The following is a 21,103-nucleotide window of genomic DNA, read 5'->3' on the forward strand; positions in this document are numbered from 1 at the left end:
ACTCTTCCAGGGCCGGCCTGGCGGGAGCGGGGAGCCGGGAGCGCTGAGCCCCGAGCCCGCTGAAGAACCAGAGTTCTATCGCAGTGAGGAAGCAGGCACGCTGGAGCAGGAGTCGAGCCAAAAAGGGAGCAGCGGCGCAGGTGACGCTGGGTGAGTGCTGGGGCGGATCGGGTGCAGGAACTTCGGCCTCCCACACATCTTCACTTTGGAGAGAACTTTACGCGTCTTAAACCGGATTGGGATGAGAAAGGGGTCCACACTTTTTAGAGCGCAGGCGAAACTTGCATAAACGCACCTACGCGGGTGGGAGAACACACACACACACACACACACACACACACACACACACAGAGAGAGAGAGAGAGAGAGAGAGAGAGAGAGAGAGAGAGAGAGCGAGCCATGCATTCACTTAAGACATGAACACTCGTGTGTTCAGGAAAAGACAAGCACAGCGAGGTACCCTAGCTGTCCCAGAGGCAGTGCCACCAGCTCGTGCGACACCCTCACCCCCACCCCACCATGTGAGATGGACGCTGAGTTTTTCTGCTGGAGGCTGAGGGAAAGGGGACGCCCTGAGACTGTCGGCGGGGGCGGGCGGGGTTTGTCGCACCAGGCGGTTCCTGCTTCCCTGCGTGCTGCCTGCAGGTGAAGACCCAGACGTAAACAGGCGTTGAACACGTGATTGCTTCGCAGACCGGTGGGCAGTGCTCCCCAACTCCTGTCTAGGCAGGGACACCCCTCTCATCCACCTCCCCGCTGGTCCTAGCTAGTTCGTTTCGCCCTGTACAAGGCATTCCACATTTCACCTGGAATGGTGGTAAATCCTCTCACCCAGAATGGGAGCTCAACGCCCCTGGAGGCATGGATGGCCGGGAGGCCCGGAGAGAGTTGGGGTTAACTTGGGCTCCTTGCCTTGAAGCTCATTAGCACGTTCTTGGAACCCATATCCTTGGAAAGGTATCCCAGAGTGGATCTTGATGGCCCGGGACAGCTGCCCGGGTCTCATACACCCAATCCCAGGAGCAGCTGTCTATAGGTCCTCTTCCTACCGCCACCTCCACCCCTTGCAGGACTGGGCACAAATAGTCCACCTTTGCAAGAACAGTCTCCCCTCATCCCTCCTCACGGGGAATGCACAAAGAGTAAACCTTAAACCTAAGGGGAGTTTGCCTCCTCTAGTTGAAAGAAGAACCAGAATGCCCTCTCAGAAAATGAAAGAGGGGCTGCAGCCCTAGGCCTCTCTCCCCCTCCAGCCCCCACCCCTCACCCTGCCACACGCTGAGCCCAGCTGCTGCCTGAGCTTCTGGGCTGGAGGCCAGAAAGGGGAGGAGGCTCTCGGTGCCCCAGGAGGCAGGGATCAGGGCAAGGCCAGAGGAGGGGGTTTCTGTTGGGGAGAGGGGTTCAGTCTGTTCAGTCTGAAGCTGAGGAGCTGGAGTGAACCTGAGGGTGGCTAGGCTGTGTTTTCCTTTCCAGGGAAAAAGAAAGAAAAACAACCCTTTCCATGGAGCTAAAAATAGAGCTGAGAGCCGGCCAGGCTGTGGCCTGGAAGGAGGGGGGATGCTTCTTCCTGGGGCTGAGCCCAGCCCTGGCAGGCCTTGGCCCTGGAGGGTGGGGGGCATCGAGGAAGGGAGGATGACCTTGCCAGAAGATGTGAATGTCAGCTGACCTGACTAGGTCACAGAGACCCCTTCAGGGAAAGTGGGTGGTTTGTGAATGTGATGTAAGAAGTTGCCTGAGTGGCTGAATACGGCTGTCATTGCGTGGAAGAGAGTTGGGAGACTAAGTGTATTTAAAGAATGTGACTGGATGCAAAGGACTGTTGTGCACTTTCACATGCGCGAAACACCGAGTCTTCTGTGAGTTGGCCTGAAGGATTATGGAATGAAGGAATATGGAACCACGTGATGGATGAGACTGATTGTGGCTGCCTGAGACAGAATGTGGGAAAGGTCGTGTGGGTGTAAAGACTGTTGTTTTCAAGAGGGTAAAAATATTTGTGACCCTGAGAAAGACTTTGGGATGTCTGCTGCGAAGCCAGTGTAGGTTCGAGCTGTTTGTTCTTGCGATTATTGGGGATCGGGTACCCCCTCTTTGAATAGCGACCTTTCTCATAGCAGATGACCCCGAAGTTAGGCTGGGGAGCCTGGAGCCATGCCAGGGACAAGCCTGGGCTCGCGGCCCGAGCACGCTGCGCTGGAAAGGGAGTGGGATTGGTGGGGGTGCTTTGGGGGGCTGGGGTGGCTGATAAATTGCTGGAAGGGGCCGCCAGGTGGCGCCAGTTCGGAAAAATCCTAGTGTGTGACCTCCAGCCTGTTGAGGGTGGGACAGAGGGACAGACTGCGACCGAGCCAGTCCCTCAGCTTGTGCCTGGGAGCCAGCAACCGGAGCTGACCCCCCTCGGCCTCCCTTTGGACCGGGAAGCTAGACACTGAGGAGGAAAGCTTCTCCTAGAGGAGCTGTGGGGGAGGGGCAGGCGCCGCGCTTTGGTTCTTTGTGCTGGAACAATGACCAGCTGCCGCCGGCCCTTGGGCTCCGGCAGGGATAAACGATGACCCGCTCGACAAGTCTCGAGCCAGCTGAACCTCCTAACACACGCAGTCTCTAGGCCACTCTGGGAGGAATCCCAAGCGCCGCCGTGCAACCCCCGCGTGCGCCCTGGCGGGCACTCGTGACGTGGGTTGCTTGCGCGTGTCCGCGCCCCGGGGCGGGGACGCCCCTCGGACCCCTCCCCCGTTTGGCGTGCACCGCCCACTCGGGCCGGGCGGGGGCTGGTCAGGGCCGGGGGCGCCGGCTAGGCGGAGGCGGGGCCGAGCTGGGCAGCTCCGAGTGGCCGCGCGCGCGGGCTGGAGCGGGCGGCGCGCCTGTGGAGTGCTGGGGCGGCCCGGGGCTGAGCATGGAGCAGCGCGGCGGAGGTGAGGGGTCCAGGGCTGAGGGTGCCCCAACTTCTAAGCGATGCGGTCCGGTGGGGAGGTGGCATTCCATAGACGCCCCCAATTCATGGAAGGAGAGGACTATTATGGGTGGGCCGGGGACTCTGGGCTTCAGTCTCGGAATGAAAACTCGTGATCCCAGACTGGATCCTGCTTGACTGGTCTCTGGAGTTTGAGTGTATGTGTTAGGGGGACTTTCCCCAACTCTCCAACCCCAGCCCTGAGGTCAGAGAGTTGGAACGTGGGCCAGACTTATCTCAGGCCCTGGCGCGGCCCCAGATTCTAGAACCCCCAGCCCACTTGCTAGGGTGAGGGCATAGGGGTCTTTATACCATAGTGATAGGTCAGGGAGTGCTAGGGAGAGCCAGGGGTTTCTTTTTCCCACAGCTACAAACGCATTTCTCAAAATGGAGCCGCTTGCCCCTCCTTCTCTCTTGGGCCTCAAGAGCGGGAGCCAGGCTGGCTAGGCCTGGCTTTCCAGACGCCTGGCCCTCAGAGCCCTCAGGGCCCAGTTTTACGTTCCCTTGGCTTGCAGGGTCCTTGCCTGTGTAGCTTCAGCGACCCTAACTCAGGGGTCTGCCTGGGGCTCCTCGTGTCTGAGTCTCTTGGCCTCTTTGTCTCTTCTGTCTTGTCTCTGAGTGCCTTGCCCTTCCTTCTGGGTCTTTCTGTCTACCCCGGAGTAGGGACAGGAGTGCCAGCTCTTTCTCACTCTTCTCTCTATACTGTGGAGCAGTCTCTATCCCTAGGCTGGACCTGATGGGGGCGATCTCAGTACCTAGCCCGACAGAGAAGTATGTAGTTGCTTCTTGTACCCATTTCACTTCCTACCCTAGCTCTCAGCAACTCTGTCCTCAAGCTGGACTCCTGTGACTCTGAGCTGTGTCTTAACACTGAGGGCACTTAATGGAGAACAATATAGAAAGATTAGATGGGGCAAGAACTTCCAACACTGTGATCTCACCTTTCCTCGAACTCTTAGGTTTAAAAAAAGAAAAAGTTTTAGGGAGGAGCTCCCAGTCACTCCCGGTGGCCTTGAATGTCAAGAAGGTCCCAAGGCACTCCCAGAATACTCACACGTACAGATTACTCCAAATAAGCTTTCACGCCCTTTCCTTGTGTAAAATACATACATTGGAGTCCATGTAACTGTCCTGGGAGAAATGAAGACGTTCTGTAGAGATTTGCCTCTCAATCTGAGAGGCTTGACTCAATGGACCCCAGAAAAATGAGGATTACCCTAGGAATTCCACGCTGAAAGGAGAAAATAAATGGCTTATTGAGGATGGCTGGTTGAAACCAACTCGGGGCTCACATTTGGTGATATTTACACAAAACTCACATATATGTAGACAAACGTATATCCAACCATTTTCTTGTCATATAGTGACATTCAGAGCCCACAGATTCATTTGTTACATACACATTAACAACATCTGTTGCTTCCTAAGTTATGAAACTCGTAGTCTTGTAAAACATAAGAACTCACACATCTAGCACTCAGGAGGCAGAGGCAGGTGGATCTCTGAGTTCAAGGCCAGCCTGGTCTACAGAGCAAGTTCCAGGGCAGCCAGGGCTACATGGAGAAACCCTGTCTTGGAAAAGCAAACAAACAAAACAAAAGAATTCACATGTACAGCTGAGCATAGGAGCACAAGGTTAGAATCCCAGCTGTCTGAGGCAAGAGGATCCCTGAGTTTGAGGCCCACTTGTGGTGCATGGCACAACCCTGTTTGTTTTTGTCATGTCCCCCTACATCTCGTGTGTGTGTGTGTGTGTGTGTGTGTGTGTGTGTGTGTGTGCACGAACTATCTGCCTAAACTCATACTGCATATTTTCATGTACGTTTTCACAGATTCTCTTCATTTTTATGGTCCTGTCTATGTACTCACACCACAAGTGTACACATACACACTCTCTCATGGAGGCCTCTGTCCACTTCTTGGCCCCTGAGCTACATGATGACTTCAGCAGATGCCTAAGTCTTGGTCATCGGCAGCCTTGGGACTGGGAGGGAGTTCCGGGTGCAGGCTTGCTATCCTTCCCAGGAAGGAGCAAGACTGAGGATGGGGGGTGGGGGTGGAGCCATCTTCCTTGAGATCCTACCAGATGTGGTAATGGGCTCCTGCTCAAATTCCATAGGAGTTATTCCGAAGATCAACTAAAGCAGGAAGGTTTATAAAGGTTGACAGTGGGACAGGGCCTGTGTAGGCTACCTTAGTCCCAAGTGATGGCAGAAGCTAAGAGTTGACATAGAAACAAGCACAGCCTATATCGACCTCTGGGAAGTAGGAGACCCCAGAGGGCATCTGTGGGTTCCTAAGACCTGTGAGGTTTCCTGTTTGGCCAGCTCCACCCTCAACGCCGCCTGAGTGTCTGGGAGAAACTGAGGCCTAGCAGTGGGAGGCTGGACAGTGCCTGGCTTTGGTTCTTTGTTCCCTAATTACCATCTGAGTTACTGATTGTATCCCTGACTTGTCCTCTGCCCAAATAGCCCAGGAATGAGGCCACCTGTCCCAAGAGAGTAGGGACATGTACTGGGAGCTAGTAGTTAGGGATCTCTGCCCAATCTGAGACTTCGCTATATAGGGGATACAGGTTTGGGCTTAACTGGGTCTCCTCTGTCAAGGAACCCTGCATAACCTCTTAGTTCTCCCATTCTTTCATCTCTGTTTGGTTGAGTTGTTCCTTATCCTTGTTCCAGACTAGAGTTGAGGCCCAGAGGGACTTGAGGTTCATTGCCAGTTCTTGGGAGGTGAAGCTGTTTCACTATATGGGGAATGTTCTATCTGGAAGAGGGGGTCAGGAGAAGGCTAATAGGGGGAGGATCCTCAAGGTGCAGGGACTCTGACGCCAATGCCTTGCTCGCAGGTTGCCCTGGAGGCCCCTGGCCAGGCCTGAACCTCTGCCACCATGGCCATTGTGCACACTCTGCCAGTGCCACTGGAGCCCGCACGTGAGACAGCCACTGCCCCACAAACTCCAGCAATGGGCAGCGTGAGCAGTCTTATCTCAGGCCGGCCCTGTCCTGGGGGACCTGCTCCTCAACGCCACCATGGTGTCCCTGGGCCTACCTTCTTCCGCCAGCAGGATGGGCTGCTCCGGGGTGGCTATGAGGCCCAGGAACCACTCTGCCCAGCTGTGCCACCCAGGAAGACTGTCCCAGGCAACAGCTTTACCTATGTCAATGAGGACTTCCGGACAGAGTCACCTCCCAGCCCAAGCAGTGATGTCGAAGATCCCCGAGAACATCAGGCACACAATGCCCACCTCCGTGGGCCCCCACCAAAGCTCATCCCTGTCTCTGGAAAGCTGGAGAAGGTAACGGGCAGCCCTCTTGGGAGGATCTGGGTGGGGTCGAGCTCCCCGCTGGGGAAGCTAGAATTTGGAGGCATGGACTCTGTCTTATCTCTCTTTCTGGCTCAGGGAGATAACCTGTCTGAGCCCCATTTTCTGTGTCTTTACAGTTAAGGTTAGAGGATAATCTTTATAGGCTCCTGTTAGAATTAATACTCCCAAATGAACAATATAGTAGTTCGTGTTTCTCTCTCTCTCTCTCTCTCTCTCTCTCTCTCTCTCTCTCTCTCTCTTTTGGTGTTTGAGACAGGGTTTTTCTCTGTAGCTTGACTGTCTTGGAACTCACTATGTAGACCAGGCTGGCCTTGAACTCACAGAGATCTGCTTGCTTCTGCCTCCCAAGTACTGGGATTAAAGGCATTTGTTACCACTTCCAGCCAAGTTGCTTTAGTTATTATAGAGGTGTGTGGTGTGGTATGGTGTGGTGTTGTGTGTGTGTGTGTGTGTGTGTGTGTGTGTGTGTGTGCGTGCGCGCGCGCGTGCGTGTGTGTGTTTGGGCGAAGCCTTTGTTTACCTTTATTCTGGGACTGACTCTATCCTGTTTTTAGTAGGAGAGGAGGATAATGTTTTGCTTGCGTGGCTATTATCATGATTAAAAATAAGCATTTTGAATTACTTAACATAAGTAGACGTTTAGAAACGGTGCCACCGGGGTTGGGGATTTAGCTCAGTGGTAGAGCACTTGCCTAGCAAGCACAAGGCCCTGGGTTTGGTCCCCAGCTCCAAAAAGAAAGAGAGAGAGAGAGAGAGAGAGAGAGAGAAAGAAAGAAAGAAACGGTGGGAACCATTGTTTTTCATTTATAGGGGTGAGAACCCTGTATGGGAAAGCCAAGTAGTATGATGATTTTGTAAGATCAAGGTGGGCCAGAGAGATGGCTCAGAGGTTAAGAGCACTGACTGCTCTTCCAGAGGTCCTGAGTTCAAATCCTAGCAACCACATGGTAGCTCACAACCATCTGTAATGGGATCCGATGCCCTCTTCTGGTGTGTCTGAAGACAGTGACAGTGTACTCATACACGTTCCTGAGTTCAGATCCAGTACCCATATAAAAAGGTGGCCGTTGTGGCAAAGGACTGGAATCTCAGCACTTGTCAGGCAGAGACAGGCAGATCCCTGGGGCTTGCTAGCCAGTCAAGACTAGCTGGATTGATGAAATCCAGGTCCAGAGATTGTGTAAAAACTTAGGTGGGAAGTGATTGAGGAAAGCTCCTAACTTTGACACTTTGACATTTGATCTTCACACATAGGCACCACGTATCCATACTCATACATATGCACCCCCCTCTGTGTGTGTGTGTGTGTGTGTGTGTGTGTGTGTGTGTTTTGAAAGATCAAATAAGCAAAGTGGGCTTGGTATCACACACCTGTAATCTTGAAGGGCTTGTGTTCAAGGGGATACATAGTGAGTGGACCTAGGCCAATAGAGTAAAACCCTGTCTCACAACAATACTAAATTTTTTAAAAAGAAAGGGGTCGGGCAGATCATCCTCACAGTGTCACATGCTACCTCATTTCAGAATATGGAGAAGATCCTGATCCGACCAACAGCCTTCAAGCCAGTGCTACCCAAACCTCGAGGGGCGCCATCCCTACCTGGCTTCCTTGGTCCTCGAGCTGCTGGGCTATCTGGGAGCCAGGGCAGCCTGACACAGCTGTTTGGGGGGCCAGCCTCTTCCTCCTCCTCTTCCTCTTCCTCCTCTGCTGCTGACAAACCCTTGGCACTCAGCGGTTGGGCCAGTGGCTGCCCTTCAGGAACACTGTCAGACTCTGGCCGAAATTCTTTATCAAGCTTGCCCACCTACAGCACCGGAGGTGCCGAGCCAACTGCCAACTCCCCAGGTGGGCACCTGCCCTCCCACGGCCCTGGCCGAGGGCCACTGCCTGGTCCAGCCCGAGGGGTCCCTACTGGGCCCTCCCATTCAGACAGTGGCCGGTCCTCCTCCAGCAAAAGCACAGGTTCCTTGGGGGCTCGTGTAGCTGGGGGGCTCTTGGGCAGTGGGGCCCGGGCCTCCCCTGGCAGCAGTTCGGGTGGAGACCGCTCCCCACCCCCTCCACCACCTCCACCCCCTTCGGATGAGGCCTTGCTACACTGTGTCCTGGAAGGGAAGCTTCGAGACCGAGAGGCAGAGCTGCAGCAGCTGCGGGACAGTGTGGATGAGAGTGAGGCCGCCGTGTGTCAGGTGCGGCCAGTGGCAGTCCTGGGGCGGTGTGGCTGAATACCCAGGGCCTAGGGACAATTCCTGTTGGGGAGGAAGAGGGTAAAGACTCATGATGTGACACCCCCAAGGCTATGAGCATAACCTTCAAAGCAGTGAGGAGGCAAGGTATGTGAATTGGATCCAGCACTGGCTTGTAGGATGTTAGATTTGAGCAAGTTGCTTAACCTCACCCAGCCCCAGTTTCCCTGTCTAAATGGGGATAGCTGTTACTCCCTAAAGGGGTTATGAAGATTAAATAAGACGAAAGGGATAAAGTACTTAGAATAATGCCTGTCACCTAGGAAATGCCATATAAGTGCCTGCTTTTATGGTTGTCCTAATTCACTGGATTCAGGCCAGGCAGGGAGCCACCCAAGCAGAAGATGCTAGAACTCACGATTTGGGGGGACCCAACCGTTTCTAGCCTTCTGTCTTTGTCTAGGCATTCGGGGCACGGCAGCGGCGCTGGCCAGGAGAACGAGAGGACTGTGCCTCTCACGCACAGCAGGCCACACAGCGTGTCCAGCGGGCTCAACAGCTGCTACAACTGCAAGTGTTCCAGCTGCAGCAAGAGAAGCGCCAGTTGCAGGATGACTTCGCCCAGCTGCTGCAGGAGCGAGAGCAGCTGGAGCGCCGCTGTGCTACTTTTGAAAGGGAGCAGCAGGAACTTGGGCCACGGCTAGAGGAGACCAAATGGGAGGTATGCAAGATGGGCACTGGGTGGGCTGGAGGGATGGCTCAACGCTTAAGAGCACTGACTGCTCTTCCAGAGGTCCTGAGTTCAATTCCCAGCAACCACATGGTGGCTCACAACCATCTGTAAACTTCTGGTGTGTCTGAAGACAGCTACAATGTTCTGATATACATAAAAAATAAATATATTAAAAATAAAGATGGGTACTGGGCAGGCTGAAGGGGTTACACTAAGATACACAGAGGTGTGGCCAGTGTTTAGCTACCTTCCAGGGTCTGTCCTTCCTATTCTTTCTGTGTTGGGGGTTTCCCTGTTCCTCTGTTGTTCTCAGAGTTGTGATCTAGCACCCACATAGCTAGTGGTGTTTCCTTCTATGATAGATGGGTACTGTTAATCCCTCTGTTTCCACTCCTGCAGCCTCCGTCTCCAGGCCTGGGCCTTGTTTATACAGCATCTGGTATAAGGATCCCAGCACTGAAAAGAAATGACCTGGGTCTCTGTTCCCCTATCACCTCTTTTTTTTTTTTTTTTAACATTTATTTATTATGTATAGTCATACAGCTTTCTACCTGCATGTATGCCTGCAGGCCAGAAGAGGGCACCAGACCTGATTATAGATGGTTATGAGCCACCATGTGGTTGCTGGGAATTGAACTCAGGACCTCTGGAAGAGCAGACAGTGCTCTTAACCTCTGAGCCATCTCTCCAGCCCCCCCCCCCCTTTCACCTCTTAATAGAAGTATAACCATGGACGTATCACTAGGCTCTCCTGCTGGGCTTCTGTGTGTAAACTCCTGAGACAGCATTTCCTTGAATGCCCGGTGCCCAACACCCAGAGGCCTCACCATCTTCCCTCAATACTTTTCACCTACAGGTGTGTCAGAAATCAGGTGAGATCTCCCTTCTGAAGCAGCAACTGAAGGAATCTCAGGCAGAGCTGGTCCAGAAGGGTAGTGAGCTGGTGGCGCTGCGGGTGGCCCTTCGAGAGGCCCGGGCTGCCTTGCGGGTCAGTGAGGGCCGTGCCCGGGGCCTGCAGGAGGCAGCCCGAGCTCGGGAGCTGGAGCTGGAGGCCTGCTCACAGGAGCTACAGCGGTACCGCCAGGAGGCTGAGCAGCTCCGGGAGAAGGCTAGGCATTTGGATGCTGAAGCAGCAGGACTCCGGGAGCCCCCTGTACCCCCGGCTACCACCGACCCGTTCCTCCTGGCGGAGAGTGATGAGGCTAAGGTGCAGCGGGCAGCCGCTGGGACAGGGGGTAGCCTGCGGGCTCAGGTGGAACGGTTGCGCCAAGAACTGCAGCGGGAGCAGCGGCGGGGAGATGAACAACGGAACAGCTTTGAGGGGGAGCGGCTGGCCTGGCAGGCGGAGAAGGAACAGGTGATCCGCTACCAGAAGCAGCTGCAGCACAACTATGTCCAGATGTACCGGCGTAACCGACAGCTGGAGCAGGAACTGCAGCAACTGAGCCTAGAGCTGGAGGCCCGGGAGCTTGCTGATTTGGGCTTGTCGGAGCCGGCCCCTTGCATCTGTCTGGAGGAGATCACTGCCACTGAAATCTAGGACTTTGCAAGGGGTGCGAGCCACCGCACCACCTGCACCGGGATCCATCGAGCAAGCGCTCCAGGTCTCAGAGCCAAAAGGCCTCTGCCGAGCATTCGGGTGGCCCCATAACTTGGAGAAGCAGAATCAACCCCCCTGCAGTTCAGTGTCACTGTCACCCAGAGGCTCCTGCCTACGCTGCCATTTCACTCCCCACCGCCGCCACTGCCAGTCCACTCCAGCTGGGAAAGGAAAGGGGGCTAACCTGTCCCCACATTCTACCTGCCTGAAGCCAGAGAGAACCAGATGGCACCAGCTGCCCCAGATGTGCCTGCCCTCAATATGCCCACGTGGAGGGGCGGGACTAGGAATGGGGCTGATCCCCATGTCCCAGCTCCGCAAGCCTCTTGTGGGCTGAGGGGGCTGAAGTCAGACCAAAGGAAGAACTCAGCAATGTCTTGTTTATTTGTGTTCGTGACCAAGCCGCCCTCCCTAGTTCCAGGGTTATGGCCTCGTTCCCACTTGTATATTTTTCACACTGTAAATTTCTTGTACAAACCCAAAGGGGAAAAAAATTAAAAAAAAAAAAGTTTTGTTAAAAAAAAAGGCTTGATGGATAAACTCTAGGGGAATTTGTTTGACATCCTGTCTCCTCTGCTTGCTGGCTACCCACCTACCTGTGATGGAGTTCTTAGGACTAATCCAGTAGGAATCCCGGGCCCTGGTGGACGACACCATGAGTCGTGAGGAACTAGAAAAGCCTTTCCTTCTGTCCTTTGCACTGAACACTGCTTGAGGCTGGGGGATGAATGCAGTGACCTTGACGACTCAGTTTAAGCCCCTCAGATTATGGTGAGCCAGGTCCATCGTGAAAAACCTCACACCAGTTACAGGCTTCAGACTTGAGTGTCTGTCTCCTCACTGGGAGGCAGTTCCAGGATTAGGGAATGCAACTGGCTTAGGTTGCCCACTAGCACACCTTGTAATTGGATATCCAGCTTATCTTGAAAGGCCAGAGCCCTTTTGACAGCCCAGTGGATCAGAGCCACCCAAGTATGGCAGTGCTCTCGGTGGTCAAATGGATAGGACAGGTATATGGAACCTGGAGGCAGTAGTTGGACTTGAGGTCCCTAGGAAGGGTTGTGGGGATCCTTATGGATAGGGAAGAGTTTAGGGGTACTTTGAGGGACCTTTTGGACAGAGCTGAGAGCATGCCGTAGTTGCCTAGCCTCCGTGGGAGGTAGTTGTGTGAGAATCGGAGTATCTTCAATGGGTCCATGGGCGGAAGAACTGTCGGCAGCAAGGCCCTGGCCCTTAATGGCTCGTAGGTTAGAGGATAGGGGCAGGAGGCCAGGCCCAGGGACCCTGACAACAAGTTCCATAGGTTCCCGAGCCTTGTTTCGGTAGGCCCTGCGGATGGTGTCCACGGCTCTCTGGTGGGTTACCTGCTCCAGGCTTTCTCCATCCACTGCCACCAGCTCAAAGCCAGCCTGGCATAGAGATAGAATATTCAGTTCTCCGCTCATTCCCACCTACCACCCGACCTGAAGGCAGCGGCCTTTCACCTCCACTTAGCTAGGACACTCCTACCCCATCTGGGTGCTGAGAATGGACAATGGGACTTTTGTGCCTGGAGTTGCTGGGGGCAGGGTGGGGCACAGACAATAGCCCTTTGTCCCTTGGGGCTTGAGGTGGAACAGGATGGGCCATTCTTAGGCCAAGGCTAGCATGAGGGGACACATTCTTCTCTAGGGCTGCCCATCTCACCGGCCTGAGCCCCATACCCCCCAAGCCGCCTCCTATGACCTCGGCTGGAAGTGCCTAGAGAGGCTGGCACTTCACCCACCTGCAGAGCCCTGCAGAGGAAAGCAGCACCTCCAGGAAAGATCTTCTCTATCTTCACCATGGGCTGCACCTTGGACTCGATGCCCCCTGAGATGCTGATGCCTGGGGAAGATCCAAAGCAGAGTGACAGACAGCCATACCCCAAATCTTGAGCTCCCCGGAGGAGCCTAGAATCCCAGCCCCAAATCTAGCCCGCCCTTCAGGTTCCTTTCATGGCCCACCAACCTTGCTCAAACCCAGGAGTCCACCCTGCTTAACCAGTGCTCCCAAGACTCACCCAAAGACTGCTTCATCTTGGATAGTGTGACGGTCCTCAGCTCTCCAGTGGTGGCATTCCCAGCTTCGTCCTCAGCTGTCTGATCAATCCCATTCTCCAAGGGCTCTTGCCTGACTCCCACTTTGGCCACCTGCCCATCTAGGGGTCGTGGAAGCAGGGGCCTTGCCTTTCGAGGCCTGTGGTAACGCCCGTTGGCTGAGGTGGCAGTGGTGATGGGTGCCGGGGAAGGGGAGCGCCTGCGTCCAGGAGACTTGCCTCGACCTTGGCTGCGACTGCGGCTGCGGCTGCCGCTGCGACTGCGGCTGTGACTGCGACTGCGGCTGCAGCTTTGGCCTGGGGTCTGGTTCTGGTTCTGCTGAGTGTCCTCTCTGCTTGGGGGTTCTGTCAGTAGCCAGTTAGGCCTGGGAGGCCGGGGAGCCACAGGAGGTGGCTGGGGAGGAGGTGCGCATGCGCCTCGGCGAAGAGAAAAGGCATCCACTGGCACGTCTTGTAGAGGAGGGATTCCCTTGTGGTGAGGGGCAGAGGCACCGAGGGAAACCTTAAGGCCCCCAAGCCTCTCCCTTATTTCTCCATCTTCATCCTCTGAGCAGCTGTTCACTGGCAGCAAGTAAAAACCTCCACGGCTATCTGGGGAACATGGTCAAGGCTAACTGGCTCTTCTGAACCATCAATCCCAGGACACCTCTCCAGACCCTGGCTCTCCCATAGAATGCCCAAGTGTGCGCAGACAAGGCCTAGATTTGCTCAGGTTCATTGTAAAGTGCCCCACAGTAACAGAACACTGGGTCAGGTGGACAGACCTATTATTAATAGTATTTTGTATTTTAATACAGTTCTACTTTGGCAGAGCCAAGGGACCAGATTTAAAAACATGTAGTTTTAAAAGGTCCTGTACAGGTATGCGTGAGTAACAGTGGCCTGGAGGACAGCACTTTCCTTCCTGATTACGGTGACCCTGCTTGGAGGCAAGGACAGAAGGCCTGTTCTCCCTGTTTCAATGTCCCCAGGGTTGTCCCATTTCCCCAGGTTATAGGACTCTGACTGACCAGGAACAGGGGTGATGAGATGACGCTTGGGTGGCGTGTCTTGCCTGGTAGGTCTCAAAGCAGAAGGCCCCACTGATTGGAGAAGAGAGCAGGTCAGAGGTCAGACACCCCTGCCAGGCTCCCAGATAGCTCTGCCAATGAGCTCAACCACCTAAGTACACCCCCTACTCCCACCCCACCCCCGACTGGAGCTCAGGAGCCAGGTGCCCCCCCCCTTCCCTGCCCCCATCCCACACACACTGCTGACCTGCCCTGCTCTTAAGAGCCTCAAAAGCTTCCATCTCCACAGGCATCACCATGCTGTCAAAGCGGCCAAGGTCTGTGGGGGCCACCACGCTCCTGGGAACAAGGCAGGGATGCAGGGTAAGCAGGGTTTGGTTCTAGGGGGTGAGATCATGGAGAAGCTTCAGCCCTAGGGTCACTGGGGCTCCCCGCGCCCCAGCCTCTCCTAACCTGATGTCCCTCAGCAGCAGCAGCTTCGCGGGCCTGTCCAGGATGGCCAGCAGGGGGCGCACTAGGTCCTCCACACCACCCTCATGGACGTACTGCATTTAGAGACATCATAGCAACTCTATAGAGTTGGGTGTGGGGAAACAACAGGGCACACACGGACCCTGGGGCCCATCTAGCCATCTTCGCTCAAAGATAGGGAGGGTCACCCTATCCAAGGTTCAAGTTGATGTGGCAATGACCTTGTGGATGCTCGTAAAGGTCAGTAGATCTGTGACAATTACCAACATCAAGAGCGGCATCTGGACGGGCAAAGTCTAAGCCTTTTACATGCAGCCTCTCACTTGGCAGCCACTCTGAGATGATTCCTATTTTACAGTCGAGGAACTGAAGCTCGGGGAGAATTTGCTCAAAGCCACACAGAAAAAGAAATACGAGGGAAAAGCAAGAACCCAAGACGTCTACCTCTTGCTTGCTCTGGTGCAGTATAAGAATGTTCAGGGAGTGGACTCCCCACGCCCTACCCCCGCCCCCAACGCCTTTGTTCAGGGCTAGAATGGGGATCTTGGCAAACGGGTGGCTCTACAGCCTCTCTAGTGAGTACTCTTCTGCCTGGTACGGCCTGGATGCCACCAGCCCGGATGCCACACCCCATGGATTCTAGAAAGCTGAATACCGAGAGCTTAGTTACTTGGACAGCACACCGCCCCCTGGTGGTGAAAGGGAGAAAACTTCAGAGAGCTCCTCGAATAGTTACCACGCATGGACATAGACACAGAAATAGCTGGCACTCTGGACATTAGAATGAATCATCAATAAATATTAGGAATAAATGAAAAAGTGTGTGTGTATGTCCCTAACCTAAACATATGCTTACAGTGACTCATATCAACAAGACGCTGCCATATACGTGCATGTCCCTCAGTCCACAAACACGAATTCAGTATTACTGCTGGACCTTGAGTGGCAAAAGAGACAAAATGATAAGATCCTCTCCCACAGCCTCAGGGACTCTGGTGGGAACATGGACAGATGAGCCTCATACAATAGTCAACCACAAGCCAATGCAATGGGACATTGCTAGTTTCAGAGAAGGGTGCAGGATCATAATGGGTGCCTCAGAAGCAGAGACCACTCCACTGATTCCGGGAGGAAACTGTTCTGCGGGAAGGTAGAATAGCAAGTAAACGAAGGTTTAATGCAGCGCGAAGGGCCCACGGAGACACCCCTGTAGAGTGGCAGGGGTTGAGAATCACCTGACTAGCATCCCAAAAGCTATTCAGTTCACAATTTACATCAGCTATGTGGTGGCCCTGGAAGATCCCAGAAAAACTGGGGATGGCAGATTGGGTGCCACCTCAGGGAAGGCCTAAAACGTGGGAGAAAGCAACCTGTACTGTGTTCTGCCTCATGAGGGAAGTGCAAATCAATACGAAAGGTATGTGAAATTCCTGGTCTGAGGGATGTGGAAAGGATGGTTCACAAGAGAGGGGAGATCTGAGCATGTCATCGTCGTCATAATTGCTAGGGAACTTTGCCTCTCCCTCGGGCCTGGGCTCTGTTTCAGAGGGTGTGGGGTGGGGCATTGTGTTGGTGGTGAACAGTAGGTTCAGTCTACAGGGTAAATAGAACCACAGTGAAATGACGTCCTGTTTTGAAGAAGGCTGGGGAATAGAGGGGTGTGGGAAAGGGGCTGGTCAAAGATACAGACACAGAGCTCCTCCTAGTGGCCGTATCTTGGAGTTGCAAGCTCGCCGGAGCTGGAACACACAGCTCACTTAAAGTTCAGAACTGAGAAAGACAAGAGCCCTTGGCAGGACCCTCCATCTACATTTCTGTTGTAAACCAGACCTTGGAAAAGAAAATGTGTGAATGACCCCATCTTAGCCTTTGATTGACACTACATAGTATATGGGCATGGGTGCATACGTGAGTGCTATGCAATACAAATGCATGTGGGCATGTCAACACAACACCTCACAGACATGACAGTGTACACATCACAACAACCACAACCACAACACACATACACACACACACACACACACACACACACACACACACACACACACACACACACAGAGTCCCGTCCCAAACCAGGTGAAGGTAGGGATAAATGACTTTCTCAAACTTCCCAGCTTGGCCACAGTGTGCACGGATGCATGCTCCCTCCAGGGGACCCACCACAGGACCCTTGGGGTCCCAGAAACAAAATTATCGTAAAGGACTTTATAGTTCTCCTGGAGGGGTGAGCAGTGCCCTGCAGCCTCCCCAACACTTAGACTCCAGGAAGTCCTGCAAAACTGACTCCCTCTGGTACTGATCGAAGAGAAAGGAGAGAGAAGAGTGTGGGTACTGGGGACGGTTAAGATGGGAACAAAGCTAACCAACTTGGGAAACAGAAACAGACCCTTGACATAAAGCCATGCCTGCTGGGTGTCCCAGGCACAGAGCAGGAGATGGGAGACAAGACTGGGGGCAGGAGAGGGCACAATCACTTGCCTACAAGGACTTTCTCCTGTTTATCACTGGATTTCCTTTTTTCCTCAACTTAAATGTCACCTCCTCTGAGAGACCTTCCCAGATCTCCTGGGCTGCCCACATCTGTCTTTCATGGGCTCTGTATGACTGGTCACTAGAATGACTTAGATACTAGATATTGGTTTACCTTCACTTCCTGTCTGGGAGCTAACTGATCATTGGCCTCCTGGCAACAAGCCCAGGTTCTGGTCACTGGACAGTAGCCTGACATGAGGACCAGGCCTTGGTCAGAGACTTACCCGGGAGCAGTGGCGAGTGACTGCTAGTACCTCGTCGTCTGTCAGCAGCCTCCGGGCCAGGTCCTGAATGAGCGGCCGTCGACTTTCCCAGGCCTGCATCTGCTCATCCACATTGGGCCCCTGGCCAGAGGGGCTTCCAGACCTGGCAGAGAGCAGAGCCCGGCCCCTCTCCCGGTCTGCAGGGCAGGGCCAAGAGGATGCGATAAAAGTGATGAGAGCTGTTAGGGTAGAAGCCTGAGAGACTGAACATGCTGGGCAGAATCCCACTGGATCCCTGTTCCCAAATATGTTCTTTCCTAACAAGCTGCCATCAAGGGAGAGCCAACTCCAGCCTCCTTCACTGTCACACTAATCCCCCCCAATTGGAGTACAGACAAGCTCTCTCACTCCCAAATCCCTTTGGGGATCCCAACACAAGCCCCGTTTTCTGTCTTCCTTATACGTTCTAGTAAGCTAGCCAAGTTCTCTGTCTGACTCCTCAGACTCAGCTCTAAATGAGTTTTGTTCAAAGCCGCTAAGCTGGTCGCAGGCTGTACCCCCATCTGCTGCTTTACCGTGGAGCCCTTGGGATACTGCATTTACCTCGTCTGAGTCTCCAGGTGACAAACTTCTGCACAGGCCCCACACTCCCTGCTGTAAAGAAGAAAGGTCCAGTTCAGCAGGATCAAGAGTTCCAGTTAGAAGTACTCAGGGTAGAGACCAGAGCCCTCAAGGGCCTTCCTAGTCATACCCAGCTAGGGACTGCTTTCACAGGCAATGGGGAGTCAGTGGAGGATGTGACAGAGGAGGCAGCATGAACACTGCTTGTGGAGTTTATTTGAAAATGAATGGGGCTGGGGATTTAGCTCAGTGGTAGAGCGCTTACCTAGGAAGCGCAAGGCCCTGGGTTCGGTCCCCAGCTCCAAAAAAAAGAACCAAAAAAAAAAAAAAAAAAAAAGAAAATGAATGAGGACAGCTTAGTGGTACCTACCTTCAAGAAACAGAGAAGGAAAGAGGAGCCTTGGAAGGAGAGAGGACAGCCAGAGAAGTAGGCTGAGAACCTTGAGAAACCAGCATCCTGGGAACTGAGAGATGAGAAAGCGGTTCAGGAAAGGGGTTCCCTTGACTGGAGAAACATCTCTCCTACTGGCCTGTCACTGGAGGCCTCCAGACACTCGATTCTAAAGCAGAGCAACATCGGATCTCTCACCGTCTGCTTGCTTCCACCTACCCAGCGATCGCTCCCACTTCCGGAAGCAGCACCCTGCTTGTCTGCTGGGTGACCCCCTCCATTCTTAGCCCATGTGTTCTGGTGGGCACATGGCCCAGGGGAAGCTGTGACATCACCTGTCTCTCGTGTTTGGCTCCTGCCTTGTCTTTCTCTCACGTCACAGTGGTTTGCTCAGCATGATAGATAAACCCAGGAGGGCCCTGACTGACCCCTTCAGCTGGAACTGTTTAAAAATATTCCTTTAGGCCAGGTGTGGTAGCCTATGCCTTTAATCCCAGCACTCAGGAGACAGAGACACATCTGAGAGTTTGAGGCCAGCCTCAAACAAAAAGAGACCACATCTCGAAAACAAGCGAACAAACAAAAAGTCCCCAACAATAACAATAAAAACTCTCTACCCCCAGGGTTGCTAAGGAACCGTGACTCCTGCACTGTACCAATGCATTCGTGTTGGTTCTGGACTCTAAGCCTCAACAGGGTTGACAGGCTTCTTGTGAAGAGCCTTAGGAAACCTATACCTGGGGCTGGGTCTACAACCCAGTGCTTGCTAGCATGCCTGAGGTCCGAAGATTCAATTATCATGACGCACTCGGGGGAGGCGGGTGGTGGTGGTGGTGGTGGTGGTGGTGGTGGTGTGTGTGTGTGTATATGAGAGAGGGGGAGAGAGAGAGAGAGAGAGAGAGAGAGAATGGTGTGTGGTGTGTGATATATATGTAATGTGTGTGGTGTGTGTGTGTGGCATGTTTGTATGTGTGTGGCACGTGTGTGGTATGTGTGTGGTGTGGTGTGTATGTGTGAGTGTGTATGGTGTGTGGTGTGGCATGTGTGATGTGTGTGGCGTGTGTGTGGTATGTGTGTGGTGTGGTGTGTATATGTGAGTGTACAGTGTGTGGTGCGGTATGTGTGTCTGGGTGTGGTATGTGTGTGGCATGCGTGTATGAGTTTGTGCACGCGCACGTGTCTCCACCTGAGTCCCTCCATCTGAGCCCTGATTGAGAAATGGCTCTCCTCAGGGCTAGTTCTAGAGCTGCCTGGGGCGTCTGGAGCTCTGGATGTAGGATGCGAAGCCCGGGTCCCTACCAAAGGTGCCTTCCGCTGCCACCGCTGCCGAGAGCACATGACTCCAAGCTGAGCTCAATCACTTCTCTCTGTGCTTGAGTCGGTCGCTTTGCCTTTCTGAGGAGGACAGTGCGACAGTGGCCACCCCATTTTCAGAGCACCGTCTAGGAGTCAAAGTGTTGGCTTATACTCCCGTTTCATTTGGTCTCCATATACCTAACGAAGTGGTTTTTAATCCTTGTGAGGAACAGGGCAGGGTGGGATTTCAACCTGGACTGTCAGATGGACCCCAGCACCTACCTTTCTCCAGGTCCAGGCGAGGACGGACTTTGGTGGGGCTTCTGCTGTCCAGTGTCCAGGCCTCTCTGTGCCCGTCCCCTGCTGGTCGCCCCTGCCGCCCTCCCTTGAAGAAGAGGTTCATCAGCGTCTTGGAGCGCTGCAAGGCCCCCTTCTCCCCAGAGGATCCTGACTTCTCCTTCTTCCGCTGTTTCTTCTCCTCTGTAGATACGAGGGAGCCCCCAGGAGGGCTGGAGGGTGCGCAGAAGAGGAGGGGGCGGGGCACAGGGAAGGGCAGAGAGAAGGAAGGGAGGCAGGAGGGGTCTGCGACTGTTCGAGAGTGGGAGTGGGTGGGGTGGAGTCTTCTTCCTGCCTTCCACCTCCCCCCACCACACAGCTCCAGGGATGTAGGAAGTCTCTATCTGTAACGAAACAGGCCTGGGCATCCCAAGATGGAAAAAGTGGACTTAGGGCTGGTTTGGGGCCCAGAGCCTATCAGTTTGGGGCCTGCGACTGAGGTGGGCTTGGAGCCCAGGCCTGTTTGTTGAAGTAAAGCCTAGAACAGGATCTGGGAATATTCTGGAACTGCACCTGGGACCTGGCCTAGGCCCTGGGACAAAGGCAGATTTGGGATTACTCCTCGGAGTGTGAGGCGGGTTCGTTTGGACTAGAACCTGTGGGAAAAGTGGCACGCCCCAGCCAACATACCCCACAGTGTCAGGTGGCTCTGGGATCTTGTGATGGGGGGCCTGGGTCGGCTGAGGGCCAGGAGCAGAGCAGTCTTGGGGGACTCTGAAAGTGCAGAATCAAGATGTCGGGTAGAAGAGGGACCATCGGAGCGGATGGCTGTGTCCCTGAGGATGACGGTTGGCCTTACGCTGCACCAAGTTTCCACACGGCTGCCGCCCATATCAGGTTCCGTCTGCATGGCTGTGTCTGCCCGCCCCCAACCTGGGCCCTGGCTAGTGGGATCCTCTGGTCCCAGGCAAACATCCATGCGGTCAGAGGGCAGCGAGCCCGAGCTGCAGGGGGCGCTGGAGGCATAAGAGGAGACACTGGAGCTGCTCTCAGAGGCCGGTGACAGCTGCTGCAGGACCCCATTGCTCACTGCAAGGGAAAGGAGGCAGGGTAGCTCCGGGCTCTGCTTTTCTCCCTTGGGGCCCTGCCGTGCTCACAGACTACTACCCTTGGGCTTTGGGGTAGAGGAAAGAACCAGTGGTAACAGCAGAGGTCAGAGCTGCCAGCTGGGCTTGCCACCTACATTAGGGAGACCCTGGGATGTCATTTCTCTCCTCCCCACCGGGGCTTGAGGCCTAGAAGACTCTGGCATCCTCAGGGGAGGTTATCTCTGGCTGTGAGAAGGTCCTGGGGGCATCCTGATACTCCCCATCCCCTAGCAAGCCCAGTCCCACCCTTGGGCCTTAACTTTTCCCTTTCATCTCCCCA

At 54.2% G+C, this 21,103-nt stretch overlaps 2 protein-coding genes across 9 annotated transcripts in view; one reads left to right on the top strand and one right to left on the bottom strand.

Moving 5' to 3' along the window:
- On the top strand, window positions 1-11,320 carry Lzts2 (leucine zipper tumor suppressor 2). 5 transcript variants are annotated; one of them, XM_087578239.1, is made up of 5 exons: window positions 1-150; window positions 5,799-6,248; window positions 7,803-8,465; window positions 8,926-9,183; window positions 10,052-11,320. In XM_087578239.1, exons 2-5 carry the CDS (start codon window positions 5,841-5,843, stop codon window positions 10,733-10,735), a joined length of 2,013 nt encoding a protein of 670 aa, XP_087434365.1. In that variant the 5' UTR covers window positions 1-150; window positions 5,799-5,840; the 3' UTR covers window positions 10,736-11,320.
- The window catches only part of Pdzd7 (PDZ domain containing 7), a 19,459-nt gene continuing 9,419 nt past the window's right edge, over window positions 11,064-21,103 (bottom strand). The window contains exons 8-19 of one of the 4 annotated variants that reach the window (XR_015619984.1): window positions 20,366-20,764; window positions 19,682-19,879; window positions 19,403-19,545; window positions 18,083-18,176; window positions 17,695-17,745; window positions 17,113-17,288; window positions 14,336-14,427; window positions 14,130-14,221; window positions 13,883-13,954; window positions 12,837-13,463; window positions 12,561-12,661; window positions 11,064-12,204 (exon numbers count right to left, since the gene is read on the bottom strand). Coding sequence is in view for 2 of the 4 variants with exons in the window: in XM_087550521.1 (XP_087406647.1) it covers window positions 11,845-12,204; window positions 12,561-12,661; window positions 12,837-13,463; window positions 13,883-13,954; window positions 14,130-14,221; window positions 14,336-14,427; window positions 17,113-17,288; window positions 17,695-17,745; window positions 19,682-19,879; window positions 20,366-20,764 (2,168 nt within the window). In the remaining 2 variants the exon portion in view is untranslated. 4 annotated transcript variants of the gene reach the window in all.

This window comes from Rattus norvegicus, chromosome 1 (assembly GCF_021556685.1).
Source record: "Rattus norvegicus strain SHRSP/BbbUtx chromosome 1, alternate assembly SHRSP_T2T, whole genome shotgun sequence".
NCBI classification, from domain to species: Eukaryota; Metazoa; Chordata; class Mammalia; order Rodentia; family Muridae; genus Rattus; species Rattus norvegicus.

Bases quoted from the DNA above. Each gene is read 5' to 3' on its own strand.
- Lzts2 (XM_087578239.1), top strand. From the start codon at position 5,841: ATGGCCATTGTGCACACTCTGCCAGTGCCACTGGAGCCCGCACGTGAG. The intron at 6,249-7,802 runs GTAACGGGCAGC...ACCTCATTTCAG, and splicing joins TCTCTGGAAAGCTGGAGAAG to AATATGGAGAAGATCCTGAT. The intron at 9,184-10,051 runs GTATGCAAGATG...TTTCACCTACAG, and splicing joins TAGAGGAGACCAAATGGGAG to GTGTGTCAGAAATCAGGTGA.